Source organism: Neodiprion lecontei, chromosome 2 (assembly GCF_021901455.1).
Source record: "Neodiprion lecontei isolate iyNeoLeco1 chromosome 2, iyNeoLeco1.1, whole genome shotgun sequence".
Taxonomy (NCBI): Eukaryota; Metazoa; Arthropoda; class Insecta; order Hymenoptera; family Diprionidae; genus Neodiprion; species Neodiprion lecontei.
This window is the reverse complement of record NC_060261.1, coordinates 29,411-44,142: the sequence shown is the minus strand read 5'-3', so window position 1 is coordinate 44,142 and position 14,732 is coordinate 29,411. Positions and strand designations below refer to the sequence as shown.

Sequence of the window (14,732 nt, the reverse complement as noted above, 5' to 3'; positions counted from 1 at the left end):
CGCGCACACACAAACATCCAGGTTCACTACCGAAAAGAGGGATTAGACTTATTACTAGTCGAGCGCACATGGAAATTCTCGCGAATAATGAGTAACTAGTCTGTGATTAACATAGTAATGGCGTAGTACGTGTGCATTCTGCAACCGGATTACTTATATCAAATTCCAGTTTCATATTTTTAAACCATATTTTTCATTGAACCTGCTACTTTCCAGTATATACTTATATATATATATGTATATGCGAAAAAAATCAAATTACTGAAAAAAAAAAAATTATTCGGTGTAAAAATTCATAGAAAAATTACTGTTTTGCCAGCCTACTTCGATTTTGGTCGGGATATTTTTCTTTTTGGCAACAAAATTTATGTAATTTTTATCACAATTTTCAAAAATGTCCGATTGACCGTTTTCGAAAATATCATCACTTAAAGGGTCGGGGAGCGTCAGGGGGGTTGGTAAAAATCTGAGAAAAATTTGGAGATGTTATTTTAGGCTAACAAAACACCTCCGGTCATTAAGACTCAGATTGGAGAGGGTGAGGGTCAGACCCTTGTCGAATTGACCTGGAATGCCCCATGTATATATATGTGCGCAAGCCGTTTATGAAAGCTCTGCAGCGACCCGTGTGTATATACATATATATATGTACGGAAAATATTGCGCGAAGTTTTGAAATTCGTCGGAATTCGCGATTCACCTACTTCTCAGCCACTCAAGTAATCCACGTGCCGCAATTTAAAGTTTATTGTAGGCATGATGATCGGACGGAAAGCGTGTGTGCGTACATGTTGGTAGAATTAGTGACCGAGATAAACCAAGTTTGCCTTCTATCCAACGCTGTCGTAATCCACGCGATACGCTTATCGATAACTGTTGGTTCAGGAGTTAAGGCCGACAATTTCCGTAGCACATGTGTCCTATGCATGTAAGCATCATATACTAGGTCCACCAAAGTTTGCCAACAGGCGCCGCGGTGTGCACTTCGATTAATCTCATCCTCCTCCCCCCACACCTATCCAACCCAACGAAAAAATCTAATCTAATCTCATCCATCTCCATCTGCTTCTCTATCTGTTTATGTACCCACCCTGTATTCCGATCAAAGCAAAAGCCGACACATTACCGCAATGGCATCCGGTAAGAAGCTGATCAACGCTCCCGACGATGTGGTTAACGAATCTTTGTCGGGTCTTTGCCTGCTCTATCCTCAGCTCGAATACCATCCTTCAAAGAGAGTCGTTTTATCGCCAGATGTAAGTTTTATTTCTGGATTCTTAACCTGGACCAATTGCAGTGCAACGCGATCTATCCCCAGCTATTGTTAAACGGTGTATTCGATCGCGCCAAACGTGCCCATTCATGGTTGTGATAATGTAGCAGTTGCCACTCCGAAATTTCCGTACATCGGCGAACTATTTAACCACGCGTCTGAATAATTCACTCGAGTATCGTCCGATATGTACTGCATGCTATTCTTTATGTAGCCTCGGATGTAATTCAAGGTGCCAATAAACACCCTTATTACGTAAGGTGAAAAAGTTTCCCTATTTTGAGTACACGCACACATACCGTAGTCACTAACTGATACGGAATAGTAGCAATAATTACAACTTCTGTCTGGACGTCATCGCCGCGTTGTAAAGTTATTGCAATTCAAAGTTGTAAAGAAAAAAAGATGTAATGTGCTAGTCTCTGCGTTTTGATCCACCGTGTTTATCTGATCATACCTCTCTATATTTATGAAAAGATGTTGGAAAATCCATGAAGTTCAGTTTATTAAGTTGCATGCATTTAGCTCTTTAAATAAGGAAGATGAAGTAAGCTTCATTAGCCTCTCTCTATATGATTCACATGCTTTAATGCAAACAATTTAATCTCACGGGGGAAAAATTTTCTCCTCGAGTGAAAGTGATTAAAATCATGCTGCGGTAAAATAAAACAAATAACCATTAAAATTGTTCCGGGTGGTAATTGTCTGTTCAGGGTATTATTGCACTGCTTGTTTAATACCGAAGAGAAACTGACAGAGGTAAGGAGAAGTACTGTTTTACACGTTATAAAAAATTGGCGAGAATACGACGGTTACATCGGGGGTGATGAGTCCAATCCTCTGACGATTATAAGCGTTACATGAGTAAAAATGGGATTCAAGCTGGTGATGTCGAACTGACTGCAGCGGCAGAAGTTTTCAAAATACATTTACGATCAAAAGTGAGGCACGAAGTTCCAACAATTCATGAAAGCATTTGAGGCAGACGTGTTCGATACTGTGATAAACGCGAATTAATTTTGTTTCCTTCTCTTTTTTTGGGGAATAACAAGGAAGGTATATCAGTTCGATTTCTCCGATTTGATTTCTTTTGTCAGATGTTGAAGTAGACTAAAACCTAAGCGACACGTAATTTTTTTTTATCTGCCGTACACTTTAACGGCGTGAAATCACTCTTCAAAGTAAGGTATGTCAAGAGGCGATTTGGCGGCTTCACTCACAAGAACATAATATCTCTTAGCCAATCCAACTGGAAAAGTTGACTCATACGAAAAATGAAAAAGCTAATTTTCTCGACAAAAAAAAAAAAAAATAAAATAAAATGAATAAAAAATAAAATAAAAAATTTGCCGTGTCCCTCGTTGACGTACCTTACATTCGAGGCTGATTTCACCCCCTTAAAGTGTTTAATGGTGGATAAAAAAAGAATACGCGTCGCTTAGTCTTGAGTCTACTATGACATATTACAGACGAAATGAAATCGAGGAGATCGACCTGGGACACGTTCTTTGTAAGAAGGTATAAGAAATGCACATCGGGTAAATCATTAGATAATTAGTATACTTATATTATACTGCTCGTAAAGATAAGAAAAATAAATAAACGCTTGCCGCCCTGTGACCGCTGCGATATATATCAATTGCTAGCACTTCAGAGTTGTAAAAGAAATGAGGGTGTAACTATATTATACGCTTATAAGCTTGCCTCTCGAACTAATGTTAGTATGTGGCTCCCAGAAACTTGGAAAATCCCAATCCCGATCACGTATTATGTGACGGTAGGCTACTTAATTAAAGGGTTCAGTTCAATGGTTTCTGACTTTCTAAAAACCGAAGTGAATCCCTTCTTCAGCAATCCCTAATTCTAAAAATTCTACTATGTAAAGGCAAACGCGACGACTTGTTACTACAGTTGTATTTTCAGACGCACTTTCGCCCGCTCAAACTGGTAACACAGAACTCTGGACCTCTGCCTACAGTATTTTTGTGATGCATGCAATGTTCTTAACGCGGTGAATTAAAAGGCATACATGAGCCGCGGCGACCGTGCGGTGCAGCTTTTTACTTACAGATATAAAAAAAAACCATTAGATTCGGACGAAAATCACTTTTTCCAATTTCAACGAATCCGCATGTCGGCCCGTCCAACAAACTCCCACGATGACCTCAGAAACGACTGGTTGAAGAAATTTGAAACTTACAGGATTTTACAATAAAATGACGGATGCGAAAAATTGCTATTTCCCGTTTAATTTGAACTTCCTGTTCTACGGGAAATAAATCGGTCTCCCATGTTTTACTAACAAACACGTACTTTCTCGTGCTCATTACTTTTTACAGTTAAACGACTATGTTTTTCCCAGCTTATGTACTCATTTTTTTAAAATTGTAAATTTTTTGTGTTCAGAAATTTTTTTTCCCACTCCTTTCAAAACTCTTTTATTCGGCTACCAAGTCATATCAGTTATAAGTCGACGTGAAAATCGACCAGGGCACCCCTTTAAGAAACGTATGAAACAGTACGAGTAATAAGAGTCGAAATACCAGGCAGAATGCCTGATACCCTAGATGGATGTGGACTAAAGGTCAGAGATTGATTAACACTGATCGTAGTGCTGAATATATAAACGGGCGAGTGGATACCGTCAACATACAAGCCTATCGAGTGGTATACTAAATAACGCATGTATAGATATCAGTATAACTTATTTAGATACATAATTTTGGTTACATTCTGTGTGTGGAACGAAGTTAACAGATCGATGTAGATGGTATAATAGTATAGTGATGATCAGTAGTAAGTAGCGAATAAATTATTAGCTGAGAGAATAGCTGAACCTGATATGTATATTATCATTGTTTTTATTTTGTGGTTTGGTGAAGAGGGTTTATTGACAATTATTAGGCACACCTAATGGTCGCGCATACTCTATCCAGTTTCTGGTGCGATTTTATAAATGTGATTTCACACTTGTAATATATTGGAATGGTCTTTACAAATCTACAAACAGGTCGGCAATAAGAACATAATCGGATACTGTCGACATCGAATGACCAATAGTCGTGTTAACGAAATAAATTAAAATCCACCATTGTTGGCTTGTTATGCAACCACGAAATCCTCGCCATCATTGCGAAGTTGCGAGGGCAACCAACTTGTGGTTGAAAATAATTATTACTGCCTCGTCAAAAGACTTGCGCTGATTTACAATGTCTTATTGGGTTTACAGTGGAAGACGCGCAGCGGTAAAGTAGCCATAGTCAGCGGTGGAGGTGGAGGACACGAGCCATACGCAGCAGGTTTCAATCACATTGATTTTATTATACGCATGCATATCACTAGCAAAGTTCCGACACAGAACACGCTGCAGCATACTTGATTTCTGACGTATAATGTACAGTACAGCAACCTGCATGTATGCACATACATAATAACATATCACTCGAAACGTTTGAATGATCATACTGGCATATAATATATACACGAAGCTGGGTAATTAATGACGGGCAGATTATTTATTAATTACTATTGACTTGTGTAGTCGGGGAAGTATAACGCTACTTCGATACAAGAGCGCAAAGCTGGTGGCGCTTCCCGTCCGTCAGTGCAGCGGCTTCACTCCAATTGGGCTATGCCGCTACACAGCACGCGCGTTGACCGGGTACATATCAATTCTTCTTTCCGTTTTCCGTGGAGGGTCGTCTTGCATTGCCATATACAGGTTCCGGAAGTGGTTTTTCTTAAATGAGACTGAGAGATTAGGTATTCACGTTGCTGTCGGTACGGGAGTTGAATGTTCTCGCACGGGGTTTGCGAAATACTAATTACGGTGCTTATAGACGGTACGAAAAAGGGCACCATTTCCATTCTGGTGTTGTTGAAAGAAGAAATTTGAAACCTTAAATTTGTCCATTCGCATCGCTTCCTCGTATACATATTAGTATAGTACATGTACCTTAGTATATCTCGTCGAATTGGTGCGAGGAAAGATGAAGAAGAAAATTACCATTCTTTGCGATGAACTTTCCTCTAGTTTACTTGGAGACTTCCGTCTGTCTGTATATGGGTGTAAAATTATTATACAAGGAGCAATAGAATGTTGTATAAGTCTTTACGCGTAGTTCGGCTGTTTAGTTCATTAGACGTAGTCGGCAAGTTCAGCATTCAAGTCAAATTGAAATTATGAGGGTTACTTGTGATTGTGAATTTTCACTACTATACTTATTACTGTAGTAATTTTTTTATAGTAATATGACTATAGTAATATAATACTACGGTAATTTTTTCTACTCGAACTCTCTGTAACGGCATTAATCACACAAAATCGAGAATACGGTAGAAATCCGACAACTCTGTTATACCTATAACTACTTACAATTAGTTGAATATCCTTTATAATTACAGTGAAACATTTGTGTGTAATTTTTATCCCGTCAGGCTTCGTAGGATCCGGATTACTGACTGGTGCCATTACGGGGCCGGTATTTGCGTCTCCTCCGTCCAATCATATTTTGCACGCCTTACAATGTGTATCAACAAACAACACAGGTATTGTCACATATTCCTATAACCACTAACCTCCGCAGCACGAAATATTTGAAAAATATACCTGACAATGAGACACCTCAATCAAAACTTCGAATATTTCCATTTTCGCATTCTCGCGATTTCCAAACACCTCAAGGCAATACTTTTATGAGATCTGAAACATTTTTCAAAATATCTTGCTATAATAATAGATTTATATAAATATACACCGTATGTTTTCCAGCTGGAATATTAGTGATTGTCCCAAATTACACCGGGGACTGCTTGAATTTCGGGACAGCGATCGAGAAAGCAAGAAACAACGGCGTGTCGGTACGAATGCACTTCTATTATACACTGCTGATATACTTGATTTACTTTTCATACATGTACACGTTCATATAACATAACTGCAAACGACGTCCTACATATCTTTCCGTTATCACGTGATATATCTCGATGTGTTCGAATCTTGACTATCAAACTGGTTGACTATATTACATCGAATGATGCGCGAATGTATCCTTTAAACTTTCCATAAGTAGATAAAAGCTTTAATTTCTGATAAAGCTGCTCAATAATGTACAGGCCTACAATGGATTCAGATAAACATCTAGACAAAAGTTCTGGTTGACTTTTTGGATGACTACTAGACAAAATGATAACGAAATAATTGCCAATTGAAAAGTGTTTGGGTTCATGCAGGCTATAGACGCAGGTCTGATCAGTGAGTGTCCCTCGTAGAGGTTTGCGAAAATAATCTCCCCGGTACTCATAATAGCGTATCAAATGAAGACTATTGTTAGGAGCGAACCATGCATGTCTCTTAGTGCAATAATAGTCGAGGAAATAAAGCAATGGACTGTCGACTTTTTGAGCAGTAAGACGGTATTTAATGCGGTTTTTTTGCATTCGCTTCGTAAGAACGCCTACAAACTTTGTGAACTAAATTGATTAATTAATTTTTTGAAAATGCATTATGGCATTAATAATATGCATTTTGCAAGTGCACTTCCAAGAGACCCTAAATAAAAAATTTGCTACTCGGAGGTTTTTGGGGTCGCTGAACACGAATATCGCCACGGCAACCGTCTCCGAGGTACCTGGTGCCCAGGGTGGACAGTATCAACGTCTTCTCCTAGAGTTTTGGCGAAAATTGTGATCGAATTTGTCGAAACTCATTGCTTGGGGGTTTTTGGGGTCACTGAATACGAATATCGATACGGCAACCGTCTCCGAGGTACGTGGTGCCCAGGGTGAACGTTTCAACGTCTTTTTCTGGAATTATCTTGAGTATTATCATTTTTACCTCAATTAAAGAACATTGTTCTTAATTCAATCACAAATTCGATCACAATTTTCGCCAAAACTCTAGGAGAAGACGTTGATACTGTCCACCCTGGGCACCAGGTACCTCGGAGACGGTCGCCGTGGCGATATTCGTGTTCAGCGACCCCAAAAACCTCCGAGTAGCAAATTTTTTATTTAGTGTCTCTTGGAAGTGCACTTGCAAAATGCATATTATTAATGCCATAATGCATTTTCAAAAAATTAATTAATCAATTTAGTTCACAAAGTTTGTAGGCGCTCTTACGAATCGAATGCAAAAAACCGCATTAAAATCCGTCTTACTGCTCAAAAAATCGACAGTTGGGCCGTTTTTAGTGCTTTATTTCCTCGACTATAATGTACACGCGTATAAGTGATTTTTGCGGGATAAATCCATGAAAATTACAAGGTATCTGTATTAACCCTCCGTGTAAATACTGGGTCTTACAGGGAACAGTCGTTTTCTGCATACAAATTTTTATGAACAATACTTCAAAACCTTTCAATTTGACAACTTTTATATAACGTAGTTAACACTTGTAGAGGAAACCCTGATTTTTTCAGATTTCCCGAAAAAGTTTATAATAGACAAAAGGTGTGAAAAACAAGCGTTCACACGGAAATTTAATTCTATGATCGAAAAATTATTCCTTCGGTGAAAATTTTTGCCGTGCAATAACGTTCCATAAATAGTAGGTTTACATTGTCGAAGGAAACATCGTTCCTTCGAATACCTATTCATCCGGCGGATTCATACTTGAGCCCAGAACCAATGTGGAAGCTATGAACCATTTGTAATTTCATTACGTAAAGGTGACAGAGTTGACCGTCGGAGAGGATTGCAGTATACCTATGAGCGAACTGGGGAGGACTGGACGTAGAGGTCTTGTGGGAATGTTGTTTGTCGGTAAGGTAGCTGGTGCTCTGGCTGAACGTGGGTTAAATCTCAGCTCGGTGGCCCAATACGCCGAAATAGTTACCAACAACGTGGCCACCTATGCGGTCGGGTTAACTGCCTGCGCCCTACCAGGTATAACTGATAACTTTCGCTTATGTGCATGCATTAATCTTCGCATAAGAGACGTTATTATATCAAAGTAGTTACATGGTTCCACTTGCTTTTTTTTTCATTCGTATAACCAGAATAGTAATATTGTAATGTCACATCAACCTTATATAAGGTACAACCTCCTCATAGGCATGTCTCAGCATCCCCTTGTAATGCGTCTACGAGGTGTGGCTATTGAATAACCGGACTGAAATCATAACACTTTTTATTCGTCACCAATTACAGCAGAAGTTTTTTTGCCTCAATGTACAGCCCTTGGCGATCGCTACACCGCTCCATACGACGTTTCCATTGTTGAAAGTAGTGCTGGAAGTCCTCTTCTGTTAACTGGTCGAGAACCTCCGTCGCTTTTGCTTTAACCGCTTCCACACTTCCAAATCTTTTATCCTTCAGCGCCGACTTGACTTGACTTGGGAAATAGAAAAAAGTCACAAGGGGCAAGGTCGGGCGTGTACGGTAGATGTTCCAACACAGTGATGCTGTATTTTGCGAGAAACGCTTTCACAGACAAGGCAGAATGGGCTGGTGTATTGCCTTGGTGAAGGATCCAGGACTTGGTTTTCCACAAATCGGGTCTTCGTCTTCTGATACGCTCACGTAGGGCCGTCAGAACCTCGATGTAGAAGCGTACTCGCCCGACCTTGCCCCCTGTGACTTTTGTCTATTTCCCAAGTCAAGTCAAGTCGGCGCTGAAGGAGACAAGATTTGGAAGTGTGGAAGTGGTTAAAGCAAAAGCGACGGAGGTTCTCGTCCAGCTAACAGAAGAGGACTTCCAGCACTACTTTCACCAATGGAAACGTCGTATGGAGCGGCGTAGGGATAGCCAAGGGCTGTACATTGAAGGCGAAAAAATTTCTGCTGTAATTGGTGACGAATAAAAAGTGTTATGACTTCAGTCCGGTTATTTAATAACCACACCTCGTATACATCGGTATGCATATACTATTATGCTACTTCATCGTCAATAAATATTTATAGTTCACAAAAGACCCACCGCACATAAGGCGTTGGTAATTAAGTCTATGCTGCTATATTATTGTATACACGCACATACATTGTATGCATATATGTACAATAGGTATCCATATGCATATGATGAACTAATAAAAACGCCGTGTTGCTGTATGATGCTAGATCCAACATCATGAACTTTCCTGACAAACAGGGCAAGGGCGAATGTTCCACGTTCTCGACGATGAGATGGAAATCGGTCTGGGGGTACATGGTGAAGCGGGATATAAGCGAATGAAACTGACGAGCGCATCACAAGTTGTTTCACTGATGCTGCAGCATATTTTGAAAACCTTGTCACTGATCAATGGCGAATCTGTCGCTGTAATTGTCAATAATTTTGGGGCTACAAGCCAACTGGAACAAGGAATCGTAGTTCATGAGGTCGTCATGCAGCTTGGTGAGGGAGAACCGATGCGCATATATTATACCTTTAATTTGCATGCACGATTAAGTGATTTCCAATGTCAGAATCGGATACCGACTTGTCGAAGTTAGGGGCTGTCAGGCCCGCTTTATCCCGTGCGTCTTATTTCAGGGTTGGCGATCGCAGCTACCGGCAGGCAGCGGTGGGGCGCTTATTCAGCTGAAAATTCGTTCTCAGAAAACCTCTCAGTATGACTGTATGCCTGCCTGTAGTCAGCTACCAATTCTTCGGAATAACGCACGGCGTGTATCGTATATGTTCATTAAAAACAATAAATGGTCGACGTATTAAAATTACTATCCTATGCACGTAGGTTGTAGGGGTATACAGCCACTACGGGTGTACGCTGGTCCATTGATGACATCTCTTGACGGTGCTGGTGTACAAATATCAATTTTAAGACTCGGCGATCATCACGGAACAAGTCTGGTGAGTTGTCTGGATCAGGCAACCGACGCGCCTTGTTGGCCAGGCAGCGTGTACAGCGTGTCGTTGCTGTCTAGGGGGGTGCAGGGTACGTTCAAGCCTGCCAGTACCGGAGACGCAAACAAGAAAATCGCCAAAGTTGGTCCAACTTTGAATGAGGAGGGAGAAAATTTACTGCGCAAATGTCTGAAAAGGGCTTGCATGGCGATAACGGCGAAAGAAAATTACATCAATGAATTGGATACCGGATGTGGCGACGGGGATTGCGGTACGACCATGCGACGTCTCGCCGAAGGTATGGGCACGCGATTTATCAATTGATATATGTAGCATTCCATGTCAAATCAGCAGTCCACGTACCTCACCCGCTTCGGATTCAATAGTTTTCTAGTACGATGTTCCTACCGATTCAGAACTATCACGGAATTTTCTTCACATTTTATTGCCCACGCGTGAAATTTGAAAAAAATCGAAAAATTAATTCCGAAAACGCCATCTTCAAGAATCTGAAAAAATTCACACGGGCTCTATGATTTAAAATGTGATTTTTAAGCACTACACGGTAATGGGATTTCAATGTCTACAAATTTATTCATAAGTTTTTAGTTTTTCCATGCTCGGAATTGTATTTTTTTTTTTTTCCAATCTCCGATCTATACGGAGATCACGGAATCATGAAAATAATGTGATTCTGCAATCTATTTAGAGCGAAGCAAAAAAAAAACCTGACATGGAAAAACTAGAAACTTGCAAGAAAAAAAAAATAAAAAAATTAATACTGAGATGCCGTTGTCGTGAGGTGCTTCAAAATCACATTTCAAATCATAGAATCCGTGTAAATTTTTTCACATTTTAAAACATAGCGTTTCACAAATTGGTCATGTGACTTAGCATAAATTTCACCAGTGGCTAAAGAAAATATGAAAATATTCCTGAGGCCCTTTTGGGTGGATAAAAACATCATACTAAAAAGTAATGCAAACTGAAGGAAGTGAGGTACGTTCAACGTGAAACGCCCCATATATAACTGCTACGTTTTCACGATCGGCGAATGGGCGTTGTTCCTCTAAAACAAATCTGGATATGTAGTGCTTCGTGCGCGTTTTTGGATTCAAGGAATTTCGTTGTCACTGGAAAACCTGCCCCTCTCGCACCCTTCATCGGTACTGACGGCATTGTCGGCCATCGCTGAAGAAACGATGGGGGGAACTTCAGGTGCAATTTATTCGCTGATGTTCACTACGGCGGCGGCTGAGTTGAAATTACCACAATGTGGTCAAGTTTGTCCACTAACGTGGAGTCAAGCATGGAGAGGTGGTATCGATGGAATTCTGAGATACAGTAAGGCGAGACTGGGAGATCGTACAATGGTAGGTGGTGAAGATCTAAGAAAATATTTATAGATATCATTCAAATCTTGTGCCTGTCTAATACGATCTGTCAATGCAAAAATTCTCGATCTATAACTTACATCTATAAATTATCTATCTAGTTTGATAATACGCACTTAGGATCTAATGAGATCTACTTAGATGCATGAATTGTACGCGGTTCGATCAGGCTAGATAGATAAAAAACTTTGATCTAATTAGATGTATTCATTTTTCGCCAAGGACGCAACCTCCGTCAAGCATAAGCAATCCATGCATGCAAATGTACTAGATTTAATGCCACACCGACACTAGCGGCTCCCAATTATTTGTCAACGATCTGTAATGGTAAAGGACAAGCTACAAACTAATGGGTCTCTGGTTCGAATTGAAACGTCTCGTACTGACTCCGCAGTTGAATTGAAACAACTGCCGTAGTTGACCAATCGTATGGATAGTAGGAGAGCTATTCATATACATGCTGTACTGTGCGCAAGTCCTTCAAGAGTTGATACAGTAGTCACAACCGATGCGTTGTGATGGTTGCCCAAAATGCACGTTTTTCTCCTTCGTTGTTCAGCAGCGTCATTGACACAGTTGCAATAACGGAGTCCAAATATTATTAGTATAAATATTTTAATGCGACTCACACATAGCTATGATACTTGCCACGATAGAAAATAACATGATCACGGGTATTCGGTTTACAGTTGGACGCTTTAGATCCAGCTTGCAGAGAATTTGAGAGTAATGATTTCTCCGGCGGGTTACGTAGGAAGGCTTTGGAAAAGATTGCCAAAGCTGCCCAAGATGGATGTGAGGGTACAAAACATATGGAAGCCAGGTGGGTGTTATGTAAGATATTCAATATTGATAGCGCAGGCTCAAGATGTAAATATATTCACATATACTGTATGGCAAACTTATTGGGGACCGTTCTTAAAGGACGTCCCCGTTTACGTAGGACGTGGGGCTCATAAAATGTGACAATGCGTGACCAGGGGAGGGGATATGGCTGAATGTAACGTCCGTTACAGAAATCTCGTTTATAATATTTGTTGAAAAATCTGTGCTTTCTTCGCATTGAAAATTAACATTTTCTTGCAACATTTTTTCACAAATTGTTTTCATATTTATTTCCGAACGTCGTGTTTGTTAATCTGCACATCATTTCAACACTCTCTTACGTGGTTAATTAATGACACATTAAAACTTGGTCCAATCAAGATTCACGCACAACATTATTTAATTACGAAACTAAATGCAGCCATATGAAACTTAATCGTTTGTGCAGAATTTTACTTGTAGTATACTTCGATTCGGACGCAAAAGGGGATGGGGTCCTTGATTGCGATCGTCGAACGATCCGTAGGGGGAGGGGTTCAAAAATCGATACCAATTGTGACAGGGATGAGGAGGGCCCAAGGCCGTAGACATTCGCGATTTTCCTTTACGGACGCGGACGACCCGACACCGACACGGGGACTCAAATGTGAAGTTCAGTGTACGGCAGTTATAAAGTATATGTTCAATCGCAATAACATATTTTCCAGGGCAGGTCGTGCTAGTTACGTGAAGCAGACTACCTTCTTGCAAAAAGTCGACGCTGGAGCATTTGCCGTTGCCACATGGATTACTGCAATTGTCTCGACAATGCTCGAATCGTACGATTAAGACTTTTTATAACACCTGCTCTGGAAGTTGACTTTTCGAGCGCTGTATGTCATCTCCGAAATACACAATAATCGCATACTTGACCATACCATGTGTTTCATAAACGCACATGTTCGGTTAAGTATCAGATAACTGCACAGATTCCACCTAAACTATACTACTATAGAAATGTAACCACACGAGTACAGTCTGTATTAAACTCACTCTATCTTTGTCACTTTACCAGAAACTACTCAAACACCATCCGATGCCGCTACAGTAATTTAAGTTTTAAAATTATTATATTCCTCTCAAATTTGACTTCCAGATCAGTTTTTGTAAAAAATATTGTATTCTACGTGTGGGATGAGTAGCAAATATGACAGTCGTGATTACAACACTCGCTGTAAGGTTTATGAGACATTCGTATGAGAAGACTCGTGCGGTTGTCGCAATACGCCATGCGTATAATATACGGAGTAGTTAACAAATAGCAAATAATTGGTAAGAAATATTGAGGGCAGTAATAAATAGCAAGTAGCACTACCTTATTATTATTGATATGCAACAGTACTGTAATCACAGGACAGGTGCAGACGGGCCGGCGCAGAACCCTTGCGTCAGCAAACTCTGCGCCGGCAGTAGGCCGCGTGTGGTACGTACGCGGAGCAGTACGGACAGGCGGTTGACTAACATTAAATGATGATTGCTATAACAAATAGTAAATAATGCCAACAAAATTAGGTGTAGGAGACTAATAACAATCATCATACTGTTAGAGAAAAAATGATGGCAGGGACGACGGTTGGTAACGGCGAGGTGCCAGAGTCGGGCGCGCGGCATTCGCGGCTCGATCACGTGGCTTACCAACCACGTGATCTGGTCGTAGGGCTGGCGGAAGCACCCCACCTCGAGCAGTTCGCCGCGTACCGTCCGAGAGAGAACGTGCGAGTGAGAAGTGAACGTGCGAGCAAGGAGGCGAGTACGACCGACGATTGAGTGGAGGGATCGCGAACCCTCCATCTCAACGGTGCCTGTGTGACGTCGGAACGGTACCTAGTGGAAATCTCCAGATGTTAGACACCGGAAACATTCACACACAGTTACAGCCAGACTCACATCAGTAGTTTGGGTCACCAATTACCGATTAAGTATTGAAATACACCGGACAACGGGCATTCTGTCGCTCTAGTCGAACGAACCGAAGAGGGAGAAATTGTTGGATAAAAGATTTAATTTGGCTTACCTTTTTGAGAGTATTCTGGATGCGATGACTTGTAGATTGGTGAGAGGTTTTAGTGGAATAACTGACCTTAATATATTTGGATATTTTGACTAACTTGGTTTATTTTATAAGTTTGATATTTAAAAGTCACAAACGCAGAGTTACACAGTGTAAGATCTTAGACTTAGTAAAAATGGAGTTGAAGCTCGCTGAACTTTTGGGCAGAGTAACGTTGTATGAAAGTTTTAATGCAAAAGGCTAAAGGATTTTACCGCGAGACTGTACCGGAACTAGATGACGAATCTGGAGGTAGAAACACAAGAGAGCGATCGAGTGATCGGTCGCCGTTTTTATAGGGGTCGATCGTTGCGCAGAACGATCCCCCTCTCTAGTTTTTTGGTCGCCTTTGCGCACCTCCCCTC

The 14,732-nt window shown here is 40.6% G+C and overlaps 1 protein-coding gene across 3 annotated transcripts; it reads left to right on the top strand.

Moving 5' to 3' along the window:
* The first annotated feature begins 228 nt into the window (after window positions 1–228).
* On the top strand, window positions 229–13,631 carry LOC107218232 (triokinase/FMN cyclase). Of its 3 annotated transcripts, none has more exons than XM_046730205.1 (10): window positions 229–1,256; window positions 4,503–4,572; window positions 5,711–5,821; window positions 6,045–6,133; window positions 7,943–8,159; window positions 9,364–9,609; window positions 9,950–10,357; window positions 11,152–11,432; window positions 12,143–12,276; window positions 12,986–13,631. In XM_046730205.1, the coding sequence occupies exons 1-10, from the start codon at window positions 1,131–1,133 to the stop codon at window positions 13,104–13,106; spliced, it is 1,803 nt and encodes a 600-aa protein (XP_046586161.1). In that variant the 5' UTR covers window positions 229–1,130; the 3' UTR covers window positions 13,107–13,631. The 3 variants fall into 3 exon arrangements, with proteins under 3 accessions (XP_046586161.1, XP_046586162.1, XP_046586163.1); XM_046730206.1 differs by having other exon boundaries at window positions 233–1,256; window positions 11,179–11,432; XM_046730207.1 differs by having other exon boundaries at window positions 898–1,256; window positions 12,991–13,631.
* Window positions 13,632–14,732: the final 1,101 nt, after the last annotated feature.

Bases quoted from the DNA above. Each gene is read 5' to 3' on its own strand.
- LOC107218232 (XM_046730205.1), top strand. From the start codon at position 1,131: ATGGCATCCGGTAAGAAGCTGATCAACGCTCCCGACGATGTGGTTAAC. The intron at 4,573-5,710 runs GTTTCAATCACA...TTATCCCGTCAG, and splicing joins ACACGAGCCATACGCAGCAG to GCTTCGTAGGATCCGGATTA. The intron at 8,160-9,363 runs GTATAACTGATA...CCTGACAAACAG, and splicing joins AACTGCCTGCGCCCTACCAG to GGCAAGGGCGAATGTTCCAC.